Source organism: Dama dama, chromosome 5, assembly GCF_033118175.1.
Source record: "Dama dama isolate Ldn47 chromosome 5, ASM3311817v1, whole genome shotgun sequence".
In the NCBI taxonomy this organism is placed as follows: domain Eukaryota; kingdom Metazoa; phylum Chordata; class Mammalia; order Artiodactyla; family Cervidae; genus Dama; species Dama dama.
Window position 1 is genome coordinate 79,468,646 of NC_083685.1, and position 24,223 is coordinate 79,492,868.

At 44.1% G+C, this 24,223-nt stretch overlaps 3 protein-coding genes and 1 pseudogene across 3 annotated transcripts; 3 read left to right on the plus strand and 1 right to left on the minus strand.

Annotated features, from left to right (window-relative positions):
• Positions 1-1,469: 1,469 nt before the first annotated feature.
• Positions 1,470-5,624, minus strand: LOC133055860 (zinc finger protein 532-like). Its single transcript, XM_061140945.1, is given in 5 exon segments — positions 1,470-2,474; positions 2,476-2,525; positions 2,528-5,111; positions 5,113-5,240; positions 5,243-5,624. Coding segments are annotated over 5 exon segments (3,885 nt in total). The 5' UTR covers positions 5,361-5,624.
• Positions 5,625-8,842: 3,218 nt separating this feature from the next.
• LOC133055861 (olfactory receptor 4D2-like) lies at positions 8,843-9,778 on the plus strand. Its single transcript, XM_061140946.1, has one exon. The coding sequence runs from the start codon at positions 8,843-8,845 to the stop codon at positions 9,776-9,778; it is 936 nt and encodes a 311-aa protein (XP_060996929.1).
• Positions 9,779-17,980: 8,202 nt separating this feature from the next.
• On the plus strand, positions 17,981-18,916 carry LOC133055862 (olfactory receptor 4D2-like). The gene has a single exon (XM_061140947.1). The coding sequence runs from the start codon at positions 17,981-17,983 to the stop codon at positions 18,914-18,916; it is 936 nt and encodes a 311-aa protein (XP_060996930.1).
• A 4,220-nt stretch (positions 18,917-23,136) lies between these two features.
• Positions 23,137-24,072, plus strand: LOC133055571 (olfactory receptor 4D2-like; annotated as a pseudogene).
• Positions 24,073-24,223: the final 151 nt, after the last annotated feature.

Genomic DNA, 24,223 nt, shown 5'->3' on the forward strand with positions numbered 1-24,223 from the left:
ACAGCAGCAAGACCTCTCGAGGAACCGAACATTGGCTACAGTATATCATGCAAGTATATCTCTATATACACAAAATAATTTTTCTTTAAAAAAAAAAAGTACAAAACATGTTTAGGGATAAATACAAGATATAAAATGCAAAAGAAAACACGAAAACACAAAACCAAAAAAATATAACTCTCCCAGAGAACTATAAACATTTGGAAGGGACAGAGGAGTACCTTGGCTGCATTAAGAAAGCTGAACTACCCAATAGTAAAGGTACTTATTGAAATGGCTGAACTCAACTCAGGTGGCTCAGTGCGGAGGGAATGGCCGATGGCCACACGCCGGCTGCTGCATCGGGAAGGTGGAAATTGTGCATCCCAAGTCTAAGTACCGGGACCTTTGGCAGTAGCACCCAGAACAGGAAACGCCAACTCTTTAGACAGCAAAGGGTTAAGTCGACTGTGATTTTTTTTTTTTTTTTCCTTTTCCTGTCAAGAGCCAGAGAAATACTTGATATTTGTAGTTGTGTCGTTAATAGTTAATAAATTACACGACAAAAACGTTGACTATATAAACCTACTGGTCTAACACGTGTTTGTAACTTTTACAGTCTCCAGCCCTTTCTCCACTTCAGCTCCTTGTGCTCTTTCAGAAGCCAGCCTTGCAAATCGGCCCAGGAAGCTACCCGCGTGCTCTTCCCCTTTAGGAGAGCCTTCTTCCCCACTCTGAGATGGAATCCATCCACGTCTTTCCTTCCTGGATGTCTGGCCCCCGCTGCCACCCCCTCGCTGGGAGGGAAGCGCCTTGCAAGGCGGCTTCCAACACGCCGGGCTGGGAGGAGAGGCCACGGGCCGAGCGCAGCTCTAGCGGAGCAGGCACGTTGAGGGTAGAGTGCTAAGACACTTAAAAGTCCCTAGTGTTTTTGAGACCTACAGTCACCTACGATTTATGTAGTGAATTCTAAAAATTAAAAACACTAAAAAAGGCCCTGTCGGAGCCTGTAATTAGTTAACCCATTCAAAACCGTGACGTACAAAATGTTTTATTGGAATTCAGGAACTGCCCCTGTTGCTAAGAACTCTGTTTCAAAGAAACAGTACAAAAAAGAAAAACTAACCCAAATAAAAAACATATATATATATATATATATATATATATATTTTTTTTTTTTTTAAAGACAACCCAAGAACGAAACAAACAAAAATCTTCAAAACATTGTCCACTAAATACTGATACAAACATGTAACAAAGAGTATAAAAAGTTATTCATTTAAATATATACAAACTCTTTTCAACTCAAATACTATTTTTAATACTTATGGAGGATGAAGGGAGGAGGACAGACAGGAGGCGGCGGCGAAGGGGAGGAGGGAGAGATATTGCAACAGCCTGGACGGCACTGTTAACTGTGATCCCGCGGCGTAACAAAAACGTCTCTCTGCTTCCCATGTGGACCGGTGTGGGGGGCGCAGGTGGGGCGGCTATTTCTCCGCCCAGCTCACTCTTTTGGATTTGATGAAGGCCATGCCGTGGGTCCGCATGTGAGCGTTTAAAGCAGCTTCCGTCTCGAACGTCTTCGCGCACACTCTGCACGTTCGGTCGGGCACGGGGCCGTCGGCCGGCGCGTCCTCGGGCCCGGGCTGGCTCTCCGGCCGGCTCTCCTCGCCCGCCCCGTGCTGCTTGGCCGCCGGCTGCGGCTCCTTCAGCTTGTGGACGATGAAGAGGTGCCGCGACAGCGACATGGGCGACGTGTAGCAGAGGCCGCACTCGCGGCACTGCTGGGAGGAGCCGTCCGACCTGTGCCGCGGGATGTGCTCGTGGAACTGCAGCAGGTTCTCGGTGGTGAAGCCGCACAGGGCGCACTTGTGCACCTTGAACACGTTGATCTTCAGCTTCTTCAGGGGCTGCGTGATGGCCCCTCGGGGAGGGCGGAACTCTAACACCGGCTCCTCCAGCTTCCGCTTGGGACTGGGAGCCTTGGTGTCTTCTTTTATTTCTGTCTCCTCCTCATTGGTGGCTTCTGTCATTTCTTTCAAGTCAGGATCCTTAATGCCGTGCATGAGCTGTATATGTTTCTCCAGCATCAACCGTTTCGTGAAGGTACGCCTGGAGTCTGGACAGTGCGAGCAGGTGTAAACTTTCCTGATGCCTTTGTGCTTGATCCGGTTGTGGCGGCAGAGACTGTGGGACGAGCTGAAGGACTTGTCGCACTGGCGGCACGGGTGTTTCTTCATTTGCTTCCCATGCTCCTTCCTCACGTGGGAAATGTAAACGTCTCTCTGCGTGAACAACCGGTCACACTCCCAACACGTCCACCCGGGACTGGCCACTTTCTTGGGTTCCAGTGACTTTTTCACGGGCGATGGGGATTTCTTTTCCAACTTCTCTTTCCCGTTCAGGGATCGGGTGTCCTTGTTTTGGTTAGCGGAATTTTGGGTTGTAGGCTTAATGCTCAAAGGCAAGTTTATTCCCAGGTTGGGGGGGCCCTTCGATACTTTTCAACGTTCCATGCATAGACTTGATGTGGTCCATCATGGTGCATATAAGAGAGAACAGTCTGGACACTTGAAGACGGACACCTTCTGGTTTTCAATGTGTTGGTCAAAGTGGCGATAAAGCAGGGTTTGCAGGGTAAATACGGTGTCGCACATGGAACACTTATATATTATTTTTGGTTCTCCTATCTTGATGCCAGGGTGCTGCGTGTAGGCATGGGAGTGTGTACTTGGGGCAGACTTAAACGCCATTGGGCAGATAGGACACTTGTAGAAGACTTCACAGTGAGAGCCTTGAATGTGAGACTTCAGTGCGGCCACGTCAGAGTACACAACATTGCAATGCACACACCGGAAACCCACTCTGCGCGTGTAGTGCAGGCAGTTCTTGGTGACGTGGGTCTGGAAGTGCACGGACCTGCAGATGGCGCCGCACTTGGGGCAGGTGTAGGGGGACTTGTGCTGGTGGATCCGCTGGTGGGAGGTGTAACTGCACTGGTTGGGGAGCAGCATCTGGCAGACCGTGCAAGTCTTTTGTCCGCTCGTATCTGCAGCCTGCTGGAAATGGGTGGCCAGCGACGTCTCGTCCTGGAAGACTTCGTTACACTCCAGACACTTGAGGCTGTGCCTGCAGAGCTTGGAGGGGTCTTCGTCCAGGGGCAGGGCGGGGGTGATGGGCGTGCTGGAAGGGGCCGATATGACCGTCCCGGTGATGCCAGGCTGGATTTTGGTGACCGTGTGCGCGCCGGCTCCCACGGAGCTGGGGAGGCTGGACGATGAGGCGGGGGTATTGCTTGACGGGGAGACAATCATCTGATCCGCCGGCACCGGCTTCAAGATCAGGTGCGAGCACTGCATCACCACGCCCTTCTCCTTGTGCCCGCGGGCGTGCGACAGCAGGCTGCACTTGTTGTAAAACACCAGGTTCTTGGTGCAGTGGTTAGAGGTCACTTCGATGCGCACGCTGCGCCTGTCGTAGTGCTGGCTCAGGCTCTTCTCCAGGGCGAAGGAGTCCCCGCACTCCAAGCACTTGTAGCCGCGGGTCAGCAAGGTGATGCCCGCGTTGGCAGGGGGGCTGAGGTTGGGGACGTAAACTGGGACTGGGTTGACGCTGCTCAGCACCTTGTTGAAAGCCTCCACCACGGAGCTCTGCAGGGACGACACCACCTGCACCCGCGACACCTTCTTGGGCGGCTGCGAGGCCGCGGCACTGATTATCGCCTGCTTGATCTGCTGCTGCGGTTTCGTCAACACCTGGCGGAGCTCGGAGGTGGCCTGGGCGCCCTGAGGCAGGAGGTTAAGGTTGGCGAGGTGCACAGTCTTTGGCACGAGTTTGGCGTTGGCCAGGCTGGAGGCCGGCACCACCACGGTCTGCTGCTGGATGGCGTTGGCGGCTTTGATGATGGCGCTGCTGGCGCTCTGCACGGAGGCGGCGGAGATGACCGTGGCCTTGACCGTTGTGTTGTTGGCCAGCTTCAGGTTGATGACTTGGGAGCCGGCCGTCTTCACGGCCGACACCGGGAGGAAGGCGGTCGCCACGGGCTTGATGGTGACCTACTTGGGGGTCAGCTCGGCTGGCGCCACGGCATTGGCGACCACGGACTGCAGGGGCGCCCGGGGCGGGGAGGCGAGCACGGCAGCCGGGGCAGGGGACGACAGGAGCGAGGTCATCGAGGCCACCACGGGCCCTGCCTGCTCCGAGGGCTTCCTGCCCGCCTCGAGCTCCACCTCAGGCAGCACCCGCGTCACCGTCCTCTTGATCTCCCCGGAAGACGTCTTGATGGTCTTGATGCGAACTTTGGGGATTGCTGGTGTCGACCCCACGGGGGAGGCTGGCGACCCCTTGCTACTGTTTTCGCTGGAAACGCTCCGGGGACTGTCCGGCTGCTTCAGGGATGCTTTCTTCGTCCCGTCGATGAGGCTCTGGGGTTCGGGAGACTTCTCGGTGGCTCGAGGGCTGTCGTTGACATCCTTCGGTAACAGAGAGGACTCCCGGGAGTTGGTCGCCGGCTCTTTGGAGGAGTCAGAGGCGGCCTTTTTTGCACTGAGCACCGCAATCGCGGCGATGCAGGAAGAGAGCTTGGAGGACGGCTTGGTCCGCGATGACGCCGTGCCACCAAGGCCAGCATCGTTCTTCTCGGAGCCCAGCTTCCCCTCGTGGACCCTGTTCTCCAGCACCTTTTCAGAGCTCTCCTTCAGCTTATCCTCCATCTTTCTGACTTTGAAAGGTTCGTAAACGCTCAGGTTTAGAGAATTTGTCTCCATCTCCCTCTTGACGACTTTGCTTTTCTCAAGGCCGCCCGGCACTGGGACGCCAGCCTTGCTCACACCCTCTCCCCCGAGCGCCTTCAGCTTGTCGTAGTCCTGCTGGGGGCCTGAGCCCGCCAGCACGTTCGCTCTGAAGCCCGCGCGCGGGTCCTCCTTGTCCAGGGGGTCGTCCACCTCGATCTTCTCATCGTCGTCAAATTCCTCCACGCTAGAGATGGGGCTGAACTGGCTGAAGGCCGAGTCCTTTAAGGTCACCTCTGAGGTAGGCACGTCTCCCTTCAGGGACTTCGATCCTTCCTTGCCGTACGTGTCGAGAGAGGAGGCCGTCAGGAAGCCGTTGTGCAGGCCATTGCCGGGGGGGGTTGTGGCCGTCCTTCTCGGCGCCGTCCGAGGCGTCGATGCTGCGGACGTTCTTCACGATGACACTGACGCCCACGTCCGAGGAGGACGGTGCGTGCGCGTCGTCGTCCGCCTGGGCACCCTGCTTATGTGGCTCTCCTGGTCGTCATGGGCAGACTCGATGGCTGCTTTCGGGTCGACCATGTCGGGGATGTCAAACGCTGCCAGCAGGTCGTCAAAGTCGGGGGTCTTCATATCCCCCATGGTCATGAATTGGATCAGATGTTCTTGTGAACCTTGACCTTTTGGAAAGACTTTGGACCAGTGTTCAGTTACTGTCACACGGCTGCATTCTCTGCAAATATGAAAGGGTTAAAGGCAGCCCCAGTCAACAGGCCTTTTGGCCGTCATAACAGCCAGACGTATCCCCAACACCCTTTAGTAGCTTCTAAAACAAAAAGCACAAAACGGAACATACCCCCCGGCCCGGGGTCGGCCCTCGCAGCGGTCAAGCCCGGGCGTCTGGGCCGCAGCTCGGATGACCTTTGTTCCGCGCGGCGCCGCCGGTGGCTGCTGCTGCTGCTGCTGCTTCCATGCCACGGGCGTGTCGTCGCATCCCCGCCGCCGCGGCCGGGCTGTGCGTGAGCGGCGGGGCGGCCTCTCCCGCCGGTGCCGCCGCCGATGCTGCCGGTGCCGCCTCCCCGCAATTAACTTTTTTAAAGTAAGCTGTCAAACCAATGGTCTTCATAATATGAGAAAGAGACTGTCCATCATGCTGACAAGAGCAGTGAAACTCAGGCATTCTCAAACTGTGGCCTCAGATAAGTAGCATTAGCATCACCTGAAAAGTTGTTAGAAATGCTAATTCTCTGTAAATCTCAGCCATCCAAGATCTACTGAATCTTAGGTTTAGCATCCCCTTCAGGTAATTCAGGTGCATGCTTATAGTCTCTGAAATGGGTCCTTCCAAAAATCCTGGAAACTTTCAGAGAATCTGATTTTTCTAATCTTGGTCTCCTAATCTTACATGTCATGAATCTCTATAATTTTCTTTGTCTATTGTTGACTTTTCTTTTGTTTATGTTGTGTGCGTATGTATTTGATTTTTGTTTTGTTTTAATTGTTTTTGTTTTTTGGGCTTTTTTGTCCTCAAGGTAGGCCTCTTAAATAGTGTTTTTGAGAAACTTAGAAACTTTTTTTTAACAACTCCCATTGTTCCCTCACCCCAGTGGGAATTGTTTCAACTCTGCTTCCTGAGCTCAATCCAATAATTTCTCCCTGAGAATATGCACTCTTCCCCAGGGTCATGACTCATGTTTGTGAGCGATGCCAGAGATGAGGAAGCTGTGAGGCTGTATGGAGATGGTCTCCCAGAAAGCATAAGACATGAACTCTCTTCTCCCATCCAGGACTGAAGAAAGGTGAGAGCCTGAGGGTTTCCACACCCTCAGATAGGTCAACCCAGTTAGGTTCTTAGAAACACTTGTTGGAGGGTGGGGAGAATAAACAAGTGACCTAAACTTGATGGGACTAAGTGTAATATTGGAGAAGAGCCTTGGGGAGAAATCTGAGGGTGGGTATATGCTGTTAAAACAGCTGCTTAGGGTTGCATGTAAAACCCAGTACTTTTAGCAACCAAATATAGATCTGGCCTTATGAGATAGGGAACAGAATATAAGTAAAATCACTTTTAAAATCTCCACATAATTAATTACCTACTTAATACATTAATTGGACAATATTCACTGAGCATAAGGTGTATCAGAGTTGCTGTTTCAAGTTCTGGGGTTACCAAGATATTGAAATTATGATGTGGTTGGTTGAGGGGAGAAGGTTAAAAAAAGTGAATGATAATAAACCTGTAACAGAGGTTTGTTGTCAATGTTTGTGTGTGTATGTGTGTGTGTCTGTTAGTCACTTAGCTGTGTCTGAATCTTTATGACCTCATGGACTGTAGCCTGCCAAGGCATCCCAAAAGGTCTCATGGACAGCTGTGTAGAAGGTGTACTGGAATGAAAAGTGAAAGGGAAAATTCAAAAGGGAGCAATCCCTGAAAGATAATGGATTTCAGGAAGTCAGGTGAGAGTGGGTAGGGATTGAGAGGAAGCCAAAGGAGTAGGGAGGGCACTTAACCCTCGCCTTTTGCCTCTGTCTCTCACCCTCAGAGTCCTTCTTCATTTTTGTGCCCAATCCCTCCCCTGCCACACCACCTTTCCATGTCTTTTTCCTTCACCATTCTATTCCCCCAGCTTCCTTCCTTATGATATACTTTCTCCTTTGAATTCTTCATTTATTTCACTTTCTTTTACTTCAACATTTTTTTTTCCTTCTACCCTTGGACCAATACCACCTTCTGAAATTGCTGTCATTTCAGAAGAGCTCAAAGTCCCCTTCAGACAATGTATTTATCTATTTCTTCACTAATGAAATACTTACCCCTTTGCCATTTTCCCACATATAATCTGGGGAGCCTCGTTCAGTAAGGGTCACCTACCCTGGAGGCTGGAAAGAAATGGAATGTCTGAGATGTGCAGCTGTACCCAGAGACTCCCTCACATGTCCTGAACCCCAATAACTTTTAACACATGTAGCAGTTAACTCCAGTTCACACCACCTAAATTGGAATATTTAGGACATTCTTTGCTTTGAGAATTAGCCCCATAAATAGCAAAAAATCCTTAACCAGTTCAGCTAAAACTGGATCTCTCTCTCCCAGGTGGCACACTGGTAAAGAATCTGCCTGCCAATGCAGGAGTCACAAGAGACCCCTGGGTTAGGAAGATCCCATCCCATGGAGTAGGAAATGGCAACCCACTCTAGTTTTCTTGCCTGGAAAATCCCATGGACAGAGAAGCCGGGGGGCGGGGGGGGGGGGCTACAGTCCATGGGGTTGCAACGAGCTGGACATGACTGAAGTGACATAGTATGCACACACGCATGCACTTTTTAATTACCAACCATAACCAAAGATGGACACTGCAGGGCACAAATAAATTGGGAATCAAGGCCTATGTGTCTAGCACATTATGATTAAATTCTGAAGGGAAAACATAGGCACATGAGAACTTCATGAACATTCTGTTGCTTTCACTGTTGCATGAAAAATGATTGATACAATATTCATGCTTTCTAATAACTCTAATTGAAAAATAGCCTTTAAGTTATATAAAACATGAGGTTTTTTAAATAAATTAATATTTAAAAAGGAAAAACAACTGGTGAAAAAATGTAGTAGAGACTGGAGTAGAGTAGCCTACACAGAGGAGAGTGATTAATATTTATTATTCCAAATACTGTCCTGGAAAGCTTATGTGTCATTTTACTTAATCCCTTAGCCAATTTCCATAAAGAAAACATATTTCTTTCAGATGTGGAAACTGAGGCTTACATTAAATAACTTGCTCAAGGCCAAATCTCAAAGAAATAGAAATTCTCAAATTTCATCCTGTTTGATTTGATTCTAAGTATCTTTCCACCTAGATTACACTGAATCTTGGAAAGGCAGGTGGCTTGTGTCTTTGGATGGCTTTAAGGTATCTCACATATGCTTTTTTCCAGCACCAACTAGTAAATTTTCCAGAGACAAGGTCATTCAGTCAGCAGTTGGTATTGGACTCTGTACATAAGAATGTCCATTATATTGACTTGGACAGCCTTGTCCAGGTCAATTGAGGCCTTGAGCACTAAGAGAGCAAGCAACAACTTCATGCCTATCTCTGCTGTGTTTTCTTTAGGTGTATGGAGAAGACATTATGGATTCAGGGAACCTCACGTGGGTATCAGAATTTGTCTTCCTAGGGTTCTCACAGTATCAGGAACTCCAGCTTTTCTTGTTCCTGGTGTTCCTGTTTGTCTACACCACCACTGTCGTGGGAAACTTCCTCATCATAGTTACAGTGACCTCTGATTCCAGGCTCCACACACCCATGTATTTTCTGCTGAGAAACCTGGCAGTCATAGATGTCTGCTTCTCCTCAGTCACTGCCCCAAAGATGCTGGTGGACATCCTCGTTGAGAAGAAGACCATCTCCTACCAGGGCTGCATGGCTCAGATCTTCTTCTTCCACTTTCTGGGAGGTGGGACTCTCCTCTTCCTCTCAGTGATGGCCTATGACCGCTACATAGCCATCTCCCGGCCCCTCCACTATGTCACCATCATGAACACTCAAGTGTGTGTGGGGCTGGTGGTGGCTGCCTGGGTGGGCGGCTTTGTCCACTCCATTGTCCAGCTGGTTCTGATGCTCCCATTGCCTTTCTGTGGACCCAACATCCTAGATAACTTCTACTGTGACATTCCACAAGTGCTAAGACTTGCCTGCACAGACACCTCCCTCCTAGAGTTCCTTATGATCTCCAACAGTGGGATGCTGGTCCTTATCTGGTTCCTCCTCCTTCTGATCTCTTACACAGTCATCCTGGTGATGCTGAGGTCCCACTCTGGGCAGGCAAGGAGGAAGGCAGCTTCCACGTGCACCATCCACATCATTGTCGTGTCTATGGTCTTCATTCCCTGTATCTATATTTATGCCCGGCCCTTTACCTCTTTTCCCATGGACAAAGCTGTGTCCATCAGCCAAACGGTTATCACCCCTATGCTCAACCCCATGATCTACACCCTGAGGAACCAGGAGATGCAGGCAGCAGTGAAGAGATTAGGCAAGCACCTAGTGATTTCCACTAGGGAGTGAACTTAAAATAGGTTGATTTTAAATGACAAATCTTCTCCCTGAACATTTGTTTTCCATGTGAGAAGTGGAGGAAGGTCTTTATGGAGTGTGACAGTTGAAATTAAACTAATATTTCTATGGACATTTTCCTGTGTCAGCTATTTTGTTAGTTACTGTCAGACTTCTCTCTCATTCTTACAAAACTGACAGTAGGTATGGTAGTATTATACAGTTTTACAAATGAGAAAACTCAAAGAGAAAAGACTTGCTCAATGATGAACAAGTGAGAGGCAGAGCTTGGCCCGGAGTTGGTTCCTATGACCCCAGGTTTTGAGGCAGGAGATATGGGAGGGATTTGAAACTCAGAGTATCTCACCATCACAAGGGAAAACTTAGAGAGTTCCTCTTCTGTGGGTGAATATCTCTGATGAATGGTCAACACTTTTATGTCAAGTCTGGAACAATTGTATTTGTTCTCCTCCCTGCTCTCTGCCTCATTCCCCACTGTGGTATTTTGGAAGTGATATCACTTGTTAAGTTCCTAAGTATTTTCCATCATCAAAGTACATAGTTACCTGTGCTTTGGATTGGGTCTTTTTTGACCAAATACTTCTTGGATATTCTGCAGGATATTCTACTTTAGTGACCAAATCTTTATATACTTTGGATGATATGGCTATGAGGACAACGTTGTGGGATGGTTGGGGAACCCAGGCTAGAGAGGGCAGGGACCTTGTCCTGCTTTCTGAGGGAGTCCAGTGGTTTCTCCCCAAGGATATACTCTTGTCTCCTAGGGCCACTCTCCTTGTTGTATAGGTGATGTATGGGCCCTGGCTGGGAAACTGATCCTGCAGATAAAGGATCTCTAAGAAGATGGATGACCTGAAGACACTTTCCCATTCTGGGCTGAAGGAAGGTGTGAAACTAGAATTTTCTCACCTGCATATAGAGCAGCTGTAAGAAGCATCCAGAAACTTGTTGGAGAGTATAGAGATTAAACAAGTGATATGGACTCCATGCTAGTCAGTCTAAAGTCTGAGGATAACCTCAAGAGTAACGCAGAGGATACAAGGCATTCAGAACAGATTCTTCAAGTGGCAAGTGAAATCCAGGCTTTTAACCACCGAGTACACTTGGTCTTGTGGTTTAGAGAGAAGATGCTGAGAGCAAAGGATAAGGTGATACGCCCCACAATTTTCCACACAGTCATGTTGAACAAGATCACATTATTATCAACTAATACACTGGTATAGCAACATATTTGAGCAAATGCTAAATCAGAGTTGCTATTATAGGTGCTGGGGCTACTAAATTATTGAATTTATAATCTAGGTAATAGAAACAACAGGAAAAATATGATAAAAGCTGTAACAAAGGTATTTGCAAAGTGTTATTGGAACCCAGAAAAATGAATTAATTCTGCATGTGAGAAATGGAGAAGGAGTCACAGAAAAGGTGATATCTGAGGACTTCAAGGCTGAGAAGACAGTAGAAGGTATTTCAGGAAACAGAATGCATTCCCAAAGCTACAGAAATAACCAACCATATGGCATATGTGAGACACCATGGATTCCTGACTAGCAATCACTTCCCAGGTAACAGGGATACTGATGAGAAATGTAGATGGAGCCTACATTTTGATCTTGGTGTGACATACTGAGAGAGAGTTACATGTACATATTAAAGCATGTTTTTGAATCCTGAATTAACCCACAATGAATGTTAGGTCTCTTCTAAGAGTCTAGGTTTTAACCTATGAGTCCTTGATAGTCACTAAAAGATTATAATGAGGAATGAAAGTGGTCAGGTACAAGTTTATGAAGGTCTCTGTGACAGTGATGTAAAAGATGGACTTCAGTGGATGCAGATGAAGGTGGAAAGATGACACTAAAATAATCTCTGATGGACAGCAGTTTGCAGGAGGCAGGTGGGGGTGGCGAGCAGAGACAACGCAGGGGAGTGAGGAGGCCACTTAACCCTCACTTGTCAACTCTATCTCTGACCCTCTGCATCCTTCTTCATCTTTGTTCCCAGTCTTCCCCCACCCCAACTTTTCCCTTCCCCTTCTTTCCTCTCCCTCCCTCTTAATCGCCCCTCTTTATTCCTTTTTCTATTCTATTTCTCTTATTTCATAATCTTCCTTTCTCTTCTACCCTTGTATTTAGTAACATCTTCTAAAATTCATTTCTTTAAGAAGAGCTCTTTCAGTGTCATCTGTGGAAGATCATCACCCTTTGCTGAACCCAAAGAATCTCTCTCCTACCCTCACAACTCAGCACACACACCATCTGTCCTCTTACCTCACCCAGTAAGGAACCACCTACACCACTGAAGGGAGGCATTCCCTATAGCTGTTCACCCACCCATCAGGCAATACTTTTTGAGTATTGACTATCAGCAAAGATAGGTACTGTAGGGCACAAATAAATTATAAGAAGCATATTCATTCCTCTGGATTCTACAGTTGAATTATGGAGGGAAAAACATAGAAACATAAAAAGTTCATTATAAATGCTGAAGCATGAAAAATCTTGGTACAAAATAATTTAGAGATTCGAGGAAAGGAGGAGGTTTAAAAATAGGAGACTGCACAGATGAGAGTGTTTTCCATTTATTATTCCAGACACTCTTCTGAGGTAGAGCTATCTCCTCTCTGAAGTGTATTTATGCGTTTCTAGATCTGTTTTCCCCATCAACCTGTGAGTTCTTGAGAGGAGAATGTTTGTCCTATTTTTGTATCCTCAGAATTGAGCATAGAGGTGTACCAAATCTGTCTTTTACTTCTCTCCTACTCTTAAAAAGGATAACCTTCAGTTCTGTTAACAAATTGATCTAAAACCTAGATAGCCAAATATTTATCCAGGAAAGATGGGTTTATTCAGGATCAGCAGAGAATTGCAATTCAGGGTCTGCACCCATAGTGAGACACATGTGCAAGTGCTTCAGTGTAAGAGAAAAAGACTGCTTTTCTAGAGAGGGAAAAGAGAATTGGAGACTGCAGTAACAAAGAGTCCATGGCTCTTCATGGGCTGAGTCCTCACCAGTCTTTTCTTTTGTGTGTGTATGTGTGTGAGAAAGTGTTGTACCATATAACTATATTCTATTTAATTTGCAAACTTGAAATTATATATTTAACCAGTTTTTTCTCTACATTTTAATACAGTATAAGGAATTATAACAAGCAAAAGATTATGTGTAAAATGTTTCTAAGTTATAAAATGCTATATTATGTGAACATGCTCTTCAGTTCAAGAACCAGATGGTACTAATAACTTATACCTGCCTATAGGTGCTGTCCATCACATCACTTCTCCCCAGATGAAACCATGTTCTTGAATTTGGTGTTTATCATTCCATTGCTTATAAAAACAATTTCATCAAATATTACATAATCAGTTTATTATTTTTTGTTTGTGCTTTATATAAATAAGACTGTACCTGATATCCTGGGATTTGCTTTTTTCACTCCACATTGTCTCCAAATGTCCATATTGTTTTGTTTGGCTGTAGTGCACTCATCTGCACTGCTGTGTATGTAATATTCCATTGTAAGAATAAGCTTATTTGGATTGTCCCGGTTTTTGCTCTTGGAACAACACTCTTTTGAATGTTCTTCTACTTGTCTCCAGCTGTCATGTTGCAGAGCTCTTGGTTATATACCTTGAAATGGAATTACTGAATCATGAGATCTTCAAAGATTTACCTTTACAAGGTAGTGCAAAGTTGCTTTCCCAAGTTGTACCGAATTACATGGTCATCAGCAGCACCAAGTGTTCCTGTTTATTCACATCATCATAAACAGTTAATATTGTCAGACTTCTTAATTTTTGCCAATTAAGTGAATAAAAAATGGTATTTCATGATAGTCTTTGTTTTTAAACTCGAGGGATTTTTAAAATTTTTATTTATTTATTTGGCTGCACTCTGTTTTAGTTGCTGCATGTGGGGTCATCCTTGATCTTCACTGTCTCAAGCAGAATCTTTAGCAGCAACATATAGGATCTAGTTCCCTAATTAGGAATTGAACCCAGGCCCCTGCAATGGGAGGGTGGAATATTAGCCTCTGGACCACCAGGGAAGTCCAGGCTTTCTCTTTTTAATGTAGAAGCTCTTACATAACTTGGTTATTGATCTATTGTCAGTGTTTACTATAATATTGTCTACACTGGAAAAAGGGGAGTCTTTCTTTTTCCTGTTGGTTTCTGAGGTTGTAGTAGGGTGTAAGAACTCCTTCTGTCCCCCCAATTCTACTTAACTGAAGTTTCTGTTTACTAATTTTTTTTTTAACATTTATTGAATTTTCACAATGAGCCAAGTAACTCCAAAACGATAAAACATTGGAATCATCTTTCTAAAACGGATAAATTACATACAGTCCCACTCTGAAGAATCAACGTTGAGGCTGACATGTAGCTTAGTAGATAATTTATCATTCTATGTGCCTTGAGAAAAGAAATATATAAACAGAAGATACAATGACTTTTTTATTGAGAATTCAATCAGAATCATAATTAATTAATCCAGGTGATTTAATTAGCTAATTTTATAAAGTTGCAGTTAATGACATCTGACACTAAAAGAGACTGATAAGACCTATTCACTTCTCCAGAATCAATGCAGGCTATTTTAAGAAAAGAATGGAGTTTAAAATGAACTGAAACTCTAAACATTGGAAGAACTAGTGTTTTTAGAATCTCTTGTACTTAAAAGCCACTAATTCTTATACTTTTAAAAATAAACCAGAGGGATTGTGTATAAATATTTGTAACAGAATAATTCAGATCATGCTGGAAATCTCATGTAAAACAGAAAACTGTCTCTAAGAACTCACAGTTTTTATTCTACACCAAGATAATAAAAATTATCTAAACAGTTCTTCATAAAGTATAAAGAATGTATATATAAGGAAAGTATATACAATTCCTTATACATAATATATAAGAAATGTATATACAATTCATGTACTAGTCCTTGTATAAAAGGAAGGACTTAATTGAGTAGTAATTCATATATAAAGAGTACTAGAGTTTTATAGATGGTGCAATAGAATTGGATATACATGGGGAGTCGACCTTGGGATCGGGTTGGTAAAATAAATGACAAATTTATAGGGTTTGTTTCCAGTGTAGTATACAAACCTTTTCCCACCTATCTTGTTGTCCAAGATCAATTAATTTTTTAAAAGTAAGCTATCAAACCAATGGTCTTAATAATGTGAGAAAGAAACTTTCCATCATGCTAACAAGAGCAGTGAAACTCTAAGTCATTCTCAAACTGTGGCCCCAGATAAGTAGCATTAGCACCACCCGAAAAGTTGTTAGAAACGCTAATTCTCTGTAGATCTCAGCCATCCAAGAGATACTGAATCTTAGGTTTAGCATCCCCTTCAGGTGATGTGGGTTCATGCTTATAGTGTGAAACACTGGTCTCTGAAATGGGTCCTTCCAAAAATCCCAGAAACTTTCAGAGAATCTGGTTTTTCAAATTTTGATCTCCTAATCTTACATGTCATAAATCTCTATAATTTTCAATGTCCTTGTTGGCTTTTCTTTTCTTTTGGTTTTATGTGTGGTGTGTTTGATTCTGTTTTGTTTTTCTTGCTTTTTTGTCCTCAAGGCAGCCCTCTCAAATAGTAAGTGTTTTTGAGGGACTTAGAAACTTTTTAACAGCTCCCATTGTTCCCTTGCCCCCAGTGGGATCATTCCAGCTCTGCTTACTTAGATCAGTCCAATAATTTCTCCCTTGGAATACGTGCTCTTCCCCAGGGTCATGACTCAGGTGTGCCAGTGATGCCAGAGATCAGGAAACTCTGAGGCTGTATGGAGAGAGTCTCCCAGAAAGTGTAGGACATGAACTCTCTTCTCCCATCTGGGACTGAAGGAAGGTGAGAGCCTGAGGGTTTCCACACCCTCAGATAGGTCAATGATGGTTAGGTTCTTAGAAACACTTGTTAAAGGGTGAGGAGAATAAAAAAGTGACCTAGACTTGATGGTACTAAGTCTAATGTTGGAGAAGAGCCTTGGGAAGAAATTTGGGAGCAGGGATGCACTGTTAAAACAGCTGCTTCAGGTTGCATGTAAAACCCAGTACTTTTAGCAACCAAATATAGATCTGGCCTTATGAGATAAGGAATGGAGGATAAGTAAAATCACTTTAAAAATCTCCAAATAATTAATCACCTACTTAATACATTAATTTGATAATATTTATTGAGCATGTGCTGTATCAGAGTTGTTGTTTCAAGTTCTGTGATTACCAAGATATTGAAATTATGACATAGTTGGTTGAGGGGAGAAGCTGACAAAAGTGAATGATGATAAACTTGTAACCTAGGTTTGTTTCAGATGTGTGTGTCTGTGTGTGTCTGTGTGAGTATATGTTAGTCGCTCAGTCATGTCCTATTCTTTGTGACACCATGGACTGTAGCTTGCCAGTCTCCTCTGTCCATGGAATTTTCCAGGCAAGAACACTGGAGTGAGTTGCCATTTCCTTCTCCAATGCATGAAAGTGAAAAGTGAAAGTGAAGTCACTCAGTCGTGTCCAACTCTTAGTGACCCCATGGACTGCAGCGTACCGGGCTCCTCCATCCATGGGATTTTCCAGGCAAGAGTACTGGAGTGGGGTGCCATTGGCTTCTCTGATGTTTAAGACTAATTCATTAAAGAGCTAGTGGTTCGTCAGAGGCAGAGTTACTGGTTAGAAAGCAGATGGTGCTTACATTTAGAGCCCTGTGTGACATGCCGAGTTGCTTGCATATGTATGTGTTTCTACCCTGACTTGATCCACAAAATATTAAATGTGGTTCCTAAGGGGCTCTGGTGAAATCACTAAAGAAGAGATGTGAGAGGGGAACATGATCAGATCAGCGTTTAGAAAGGTCTCAGGAAAGCTGTGTAGAAGGTGTACTGGAATGAAAGAGAAAGGGAAAAATAAAAAGGGAGTGATCCCTGAGAGAGAAAGGATTTCAGGAGGTCAAGTGAGAGTGGATGGAGATTGAGAGGAAGCCGAAGGCATGGGGATGGCATTTAACTCTCACCTGTCACTTCTATCCCTTGCCCTCTGAGTCCTACATTTTTGTTCCAACTCCCTCCCCTGCCACACCACCTTTTCCTGTCTCCTTTTTTCACCATTATATTCCCCTATCTTCCTCCCTTATGATTTCCTTTCTCTATGAATTCTTTGTTTATTTCTTTCTTTTACTTTAATACTTTTTTCTTCTACACTTGGATCAATACTACTACCATCTGAAATTGCTGTCCTTTCAGAAGAGCTCTGTCTCCTTCAAACAATGTATTTATCTATTTCTTCACTAATGAAATATTTACCCCTTTGCCACTTTTCCACTATCATCTGGGGAGCCTCATCCAGTAAGGGTCACTTACCCCGGGGATGGAAAGAAATGGAATGTTGCAGGTGTGCCACTGTGGCCAGAGGCTCCCTCACATGTCCTAAACCACAATAGCTTTTCACCCACCTAGTAGTTAACACCAGGTACTTCTTAATTACTGACTATGGGCACTGCAGGGCACAGTTAAACTGGGAAATCAAGACCTATGTGTCTAGCACATTATGGTTGCATTGTGAAGGGAAAACATAGACACATGAAAAGTTCATTAACACATTCTGATGTGTTCACTGTTGCATGAAAAATGATTGATGCCATATTATTTTGCCATTATTGATGCCATTATTTCTATTAACTGTAAATGGAAAGTAACCTTCAAGGACTAGGAGACTACACAGAAGAGAGTAATTAACATTTATTATTCCAAATACTGTTTATGAAATGTATATGTTATTTTATTTAATCCCTTAAGCCAAATTCTATAAAGAAACTGTATTTCTCTCAGATGTAGAAACTGAGACTCAGATTAAGTAATTTACTCAAGGCTAAATCTCAAGGAAATAGCTCTCAAATATGATTTTGGTTCTATTGAACTCTAAGTGTCTTCCCACCATGATATTACACTGAATCTTGGAAAGGCAGGTGGCTTGTGTCTTTGGATGGCTTTAAGATAACTCACATATGTGTATCCCAGCACCAACTAGTAAACTTTCTAAGACAGTCATTCAATCAGCACTTGGTATTGTAATCTGTACACGAGAATGTCCCTCACATTGATTGGACAACTGAATTGAGCCCTTGAGCACTAAGAGAGCAAGCAACAACTTCATGCCTCTCTGTCTCTGGTGTGTTTTCCTTAAGAGTATGGAGAAGACATCATGGATTTGGGGAACCTCACGTGGATATCAGAATTTGTCTTCCTAGGGTTCTCACAGTATCAGGAACTCCAGCTTTTCTTGTTCCTGGTGTTCCTGTTTGTCTACACCACCACTGTCGTGGGAAACTTCCTCATCATAGTTACAGTGACCTCTGATTCCAGGCTCCACACACCCATGTATTTTCTGCTGAGAAATATGGCTGTTATAGATGTCTGTTTCTCCTCAGTCACTGCCCCAAAGATGCTGGTGGACATCCTCGTTGAGAAGAAGACCATCTCCTACCAGGGCTGCATGGCTCAGATCTTCTTCTTCCACTTTCTGGGAGGTGGGACTGTCTTCTTCCTCTCAGTGATGGCCTATGACCGCTACATAGCCATCTCCCGGCCCCTCCACTATGTCACCATCATGAACACTCAAGTGTGTGTGGGGCTGGTGGTGGCTGCCTGGGTGGGCGGCTTTGTCCACTCCATTGTCCAGCTGGTTCTGATGCTCCCATTGCCTTTCTGTGGACCCAACATCCTAGATAACTTCTACTGTGACATTCCACAAGTGCTAAGACTTGCCTGCACAGACACCTCCTTCCTGGAGTTCCTTATGATCTCCAACAGTGGGATGCTGGTCCTTATCTGCTTCCTCTTCCTTCTGATCTCTTACACAGTCATCCTGGTGATGCTGAGGTCCCACTCTGGGCAGGCAAGGAGGAAGGCAGCTTCCACGTGCACCATCCACATCATTGTCGTGTCTATGGTCTTCATTCCCTGTATCTATATTTATGCCCGGCCCTTTACCTCTTTTCCCATGGACAAAGCTGTGTCCATCAGCCAAACGGTTATCACCCCTATGCTCAACCCCATGATCTACACCCTGAGGAACCAGGAGATGCAGGCAGCAGTGAAGAGATTAGGCAAGCACCTAGTGATTTCCACTAGGGAGTGAACTTAAAATAGGTTGATTTTAAATGACAAATCTTCTCCCTGAACATTTGTTTTCCATGTGAGAAGTGGAGGAAGGTCTTTATGGAGTGTGACAGTTGAAATTAAACTAATATTTCTATGGACATTTTCCTGTGTCAGCTATTTTGTTAGTTACTGTCAGACTTCTCTCTCATTCTTACAAAACTGACAGTAGGTATAGTAGTATTATACAGTTTTACAAATGAGAAAACTCAAAGAGAAAAGACTTGCTCAATGATGAATAGCAAGTGAGAGGCAGAGCTTGGCCCGGAGTTGGTTCCTATGACCCCAGGTTTTGAGGCAGGAGATATGGGAGGGATTTGAAACTCAGAGTATCTCACCATCACAAGGGAAAACTTAGAGAGTTCCTCTTCTGTGGGTGAATATCTCTGATGAATGGTCAACACTTTTATGTCAAGTCTGGAACAATTGTATTTGTTCTCCTCCCTGCTCTCTGCCTCATTCCCCACTGTGGTATTTTGGAAGTGATATCACTTGTTAAGTTCCTAAGTATTTTCCATCATCAAAGTACATAGTTACCTGTGCTTTGGATTGGGTCTTTTTTGACCAAATACTTCTTGGATATTCTGCAGGATATTCTACTTTAGTGACCAAATCTTTATATACTTTGGATGATATGGCTATGAGGACAACGTTGTGGGATGGTTGGGGAACCCAGGCTAGAGAGGGCAGGGACCTTGTCCTGCTTTCTGAGGGAGTCCAGTGGTTTCTCCCCAAGGATATACTCTTGTCTCCTAGGGCCACTCTCCTTGTTGTATAGGTGATGTATGGGCACTGGCTGGGAAACTGATCCTGCAGATAAAGGATCTCTAAGAAGATGGATGACCTGAAGACACTTTCCCATTCTGGGCTGAAGGAAGGTGTGAAACTAGAATTTTCTCACCTGCATATAAAGCAGCTGTAAGAAGCATCCAGAAACACTTTTTGTAGAGTGTAGAGATTAAACAAGTGATATGGACTCCATGCTAGTCAGTCTGAAGTCTGAGGATAACCTCAAGAGTAATGCAGAGGATACAAGGCATTCAAAACAGATTCCTCAAGTGGCAAGTGAAAACCAGGCTTTTAACCACCAAGTAACATTTGGTCTTGTGATTTGGAGGGAAGATGCTGAGAGCAAAGGGTAAGGTCATACACCCCACAATTTTCTACAAGATCACATTGAACAAGATCACATAATTATCTCCTAATACATTAGAATAGGAACATATTTGATCAAATGCTAAATCAGAGTTGCTATTATAGGTGCTGGGGCTACTAAATTATTGAATTTACAATCTAGTTAAGAGAAAGAACAGGAAAAATATGATAAAAGCTGTAACAAATGTACTTACAAAATGTTATTGGAACCGGAACCCAGAGAAATGGATTAATTCTTCATGCGAGAAATGGAGGAGTCACAGAGGTGATATCTGAGGACTTCAAGGCTGAGAAGACAGTAGAAGGTATTTCAGGAAACAGAATGCATTCCCAAAGCTACAGAAATAACCAAACATATGGCATATGTGAGACACCATGGATTCCTGACTAGCCATCAGTGCCTGGGTAACAAAGATACTGATAAGAAAGGTAGATGGAGCCTATGTTTTAGAACTTGGTGTGACCCACTGAGAGGGAGTTGCATGCACATATGTAAGCATGTTTTTGAACCATGAATTAACCCACAAAGCATGTTAGGCAGCTTCTCAGAGTCTGAGTTGTTTTTTTTTTTTTTAATAGTCAAAACTACTTTATTTATTCAAAAAGAAACAAGAAAAAAGATCCAAAAAAACTGAAACATGTATATTATCCTATGTGAAACAGATCACCAGTCCAGGTTCAATGCATGATACAGGGTGCTCAGGGCTGGTGCACTGGGATGACACTGAAGGATGGGATGGGGAGGGAGGTGGGAGGGGGGTTCAGGACAGGGAACTGTAGAAATTATAGAGATTATTTTATTTTAAAAAAAAAGAAAAAAAGAATCTTAAAATCTGTGGAACTAATAGAAAACAAAAACTAAGATGATAAATATAAACATGTATGTCAGTAATTACATTAAATTTATTCAGACTAAATGTCCCACTTAAAACAACAAAGATAGTTATTTTGAATAAAAATTTTAAATCTAATTTTATGCAGCTTACAAGACAAAACTTAAATGTAATTTAATAGAGTGAAATAATACTATCATTATACATAGCATTAAAACACTAACTAAAAAACAAACTCCCTGGGACAACCCAGAGGGATGGGGTGGGGAGGGAGATGGGAGGGGACATTCAGGATGGGGGGACACATGTCCACCCATGGCTGATTCATGTCAATGTATGGCAAAAAACCACCACAATATTGTAAAGTAATTATCCTCCAATGAAAATTAATTAATTGATTTTAAAAACCCACAAAATAGCTAATGTAGATAGACTAATATTAGAAAAGGAGGTTTTTTAAAATAATAAGGGGGGATAATTCATAATATTAGATGAGAAATACACTGAGAAGATAGAATAATTCTAAATTTGTGTGTACCTAAAACATCGCCTGTGAATATATAAAGCCAATATCAGCATCATTAAATGTAGAAATTTTTTTAAAAATCCCAGAAGTGTAGTTGTAGATATTAATATACATCTAAGATTCTGAGTTTTAAGTTGTGAGTCCCTGATAGTCATTAAAGGTTATAATGAGCAAGGAAGGTAATCAGATACCAGTTTAGAAAGGTCTCTGTGACAGTGATATAGAAGATGGAGCGAAGTGGATGCAGATGGAAGCGGAAGGGTGAGACTAAAATGACCACTATTGGATAACAGATTGCAAGAGGCAGGTAAGGGGGTGGAAAGAGACCAGGCAGGGGAGTGAGGAGGGCACTTAATCCTCACTTGTCACCTCTATCTCTTACCCTCCATGTCCTCCTTCATCTTTATTCCTAGTCCTCCCCTCCTCTCCACCTTTACATTCCCCTTCCTTCCTCTCCCTTCCTATTAATTACCCCTCTTTATTGCTTTGTCTATTTTCTCTTATATCAATATCTTCCTTTCTCTTCTATACTTATATTCAATAACATCTTCTAAAATTCTAGTTTCATTTAGAAGAGTTCTTTCATTCCCCTTCATACAAGATCCATCACCCCTTTTTAACCCAGATAATCTCTCTCCCCCATCTCATGTCTCATCACACACACCACATATTCTGTTACTTCACCCAGTAAGGGACCATCTACGTCAGTTAAGGGAGGCATTCCCTATAGATATTCACCCACACGGCAGCCAAAAGATTTTGAGTATTGACTATCAGCAAAGATGGGCTCTGTAGGGCACAAATAAATTATAAGATGCATATTTATCACTGTGCAAACGTTTAGTTGAATTATGCATGGAAAATACAGAAACACAAAAAGTTCATTAACATTATGATGTGGTAACTGTTGCATAAAAAATTTTGGTACAAAATAGATTTTCAAAGAAGGGAGGAGGTTTTAGAGTAGGAGACTACACAGAGGAAAGTGTTTGCCATTTATTATTCCAGACACTCTTCTAGGAACCTTGTGTGTTATTTTATTTAATCCTCTAATAAAGAAAGTCATTTTTATTCCTACCATACAAATGTGGAAACTTAGACTCAAAGAGGTTAAGTAATTTCTCCAGAGTCAAATATCAAGGAAATAGAAATTTAAGTGCAGGTCTGTTGAACTCCAAGTGTCTTACTACCGGTAGATAACATTAAATCTTTGAAAGGCAGGTCACATGTGTCTTTGGATAGCGTTAAGCTATCTTGTGAATATATACTCGTGTTTGTGTTCAGTTGCTCAGTCATGTCCAACTCTTCGTGACCTCATGGACTGTGGCCTGCCAGGTTCCTCTGTCCACGGGATTTTTCAGGCAAGAATACTGGAGTGGATTGCCATTTCCTCCTCCTGGGGATCTTCCCAACACAGGGATTGAACCCACCTCTCCTGTGTCTCCTGCATTGGCAGGTAGATTCTTTACCACTGAGCCTCCTGGGAAGCCCCTGATGAATATATATTCCAGAACCAACTAGTGAACTCTCCAGAGACAAGACCATTAAGTCCGCACCAGGTATTATGATCTGCACATGAAAGTCCATCATTGAGACCTGGACACTCAATCTGAGTGAGCCCCTGAGAAATAATGCATCTCTTTCCTGGTCTGTTTTCTTTAGATGTATGGAGAAAACACTGATTCCATGGGACTGATTCCATGGACTCTCTCATGTATATCAGAATTTATCCTGGGGCTCTCACAGACTCAGGAGCTCCAACTCTTCTTGTTTCTGGTGTTCCTGTTTGTCTGCACCACCACTCTCATGGGAAACCACCTCATCATGTTCACAGTGACCTCTGATTCCAGGCTCCACACACCCATGTATTTTCTGCTGTGAAACTGGGCAGTCATAGACCTCTGTTTCTCCTCAGTCCCTGCCCCAAAGATGCTGGTGGATTTCCTCACTGAGAAGAAGACATCTCCTAGAAGGGCTATGAGGTTCAAGTCTTCTTCCTCCACTTTCTGGGAGGTGTCATGACCTTCTTCCTCTCTATGAAGGTCTCAGACCATTACATAGCCATCTTCATGCTCCTCTACTATGTCACTATCATGAGCATTCAGCTCTGTGTGGAGTTGGTGGCAACAGCCTGGATGATAGGTTTTGTTCATTCCATCTTCCAACTGGCTCTGATGCTCCCACTGCCTTTTTGTGGCCCCAATGTCCTAGATAACTTCTACTGTGATGTTCCACAGGTATTGAGACTCACCTGCACTGACACTTCTGTCTTGGAGTTCCTCATGATCTGCAACAGTGGGATGCTGGATGTCATCTGGTTCCTCCTCCTCCTGGTCTCCTACTCAGCCATCCTGGTGAAGCTGAGGTCCCACTCAGGGCAGGTGAGGAGGAAGGCAGCTTCCACCCATACCACCCCTATTTTCATGGTATCTATGGTCTTCATTCGAAGCATTTACCTCTATGCCAGGACCTTCTCTTCCTTCTCCATGGTCCACGCTGTATCCATCAGCCACATGGTCAAGAACCCCATGCTTGCCCATGACCTACATCCTGATGAACCAGGAGATGCAGGCAGCACTGAAGAGATTACACTCACATCAGTTGGATTGTACAAAGGAATGACAGTGGGTAGATCACTTTGGCCTTGTTTTCCACTTGTAAAGTGGAGAGAGAGCTGCTGTGTCTGCCCTGTTCATATCTCCTGGATGTGTTGTGATGGTCCTCATAGAAGTAAATGCACAGTGAACCTAAGCAACATATTCAGATTTTTAGG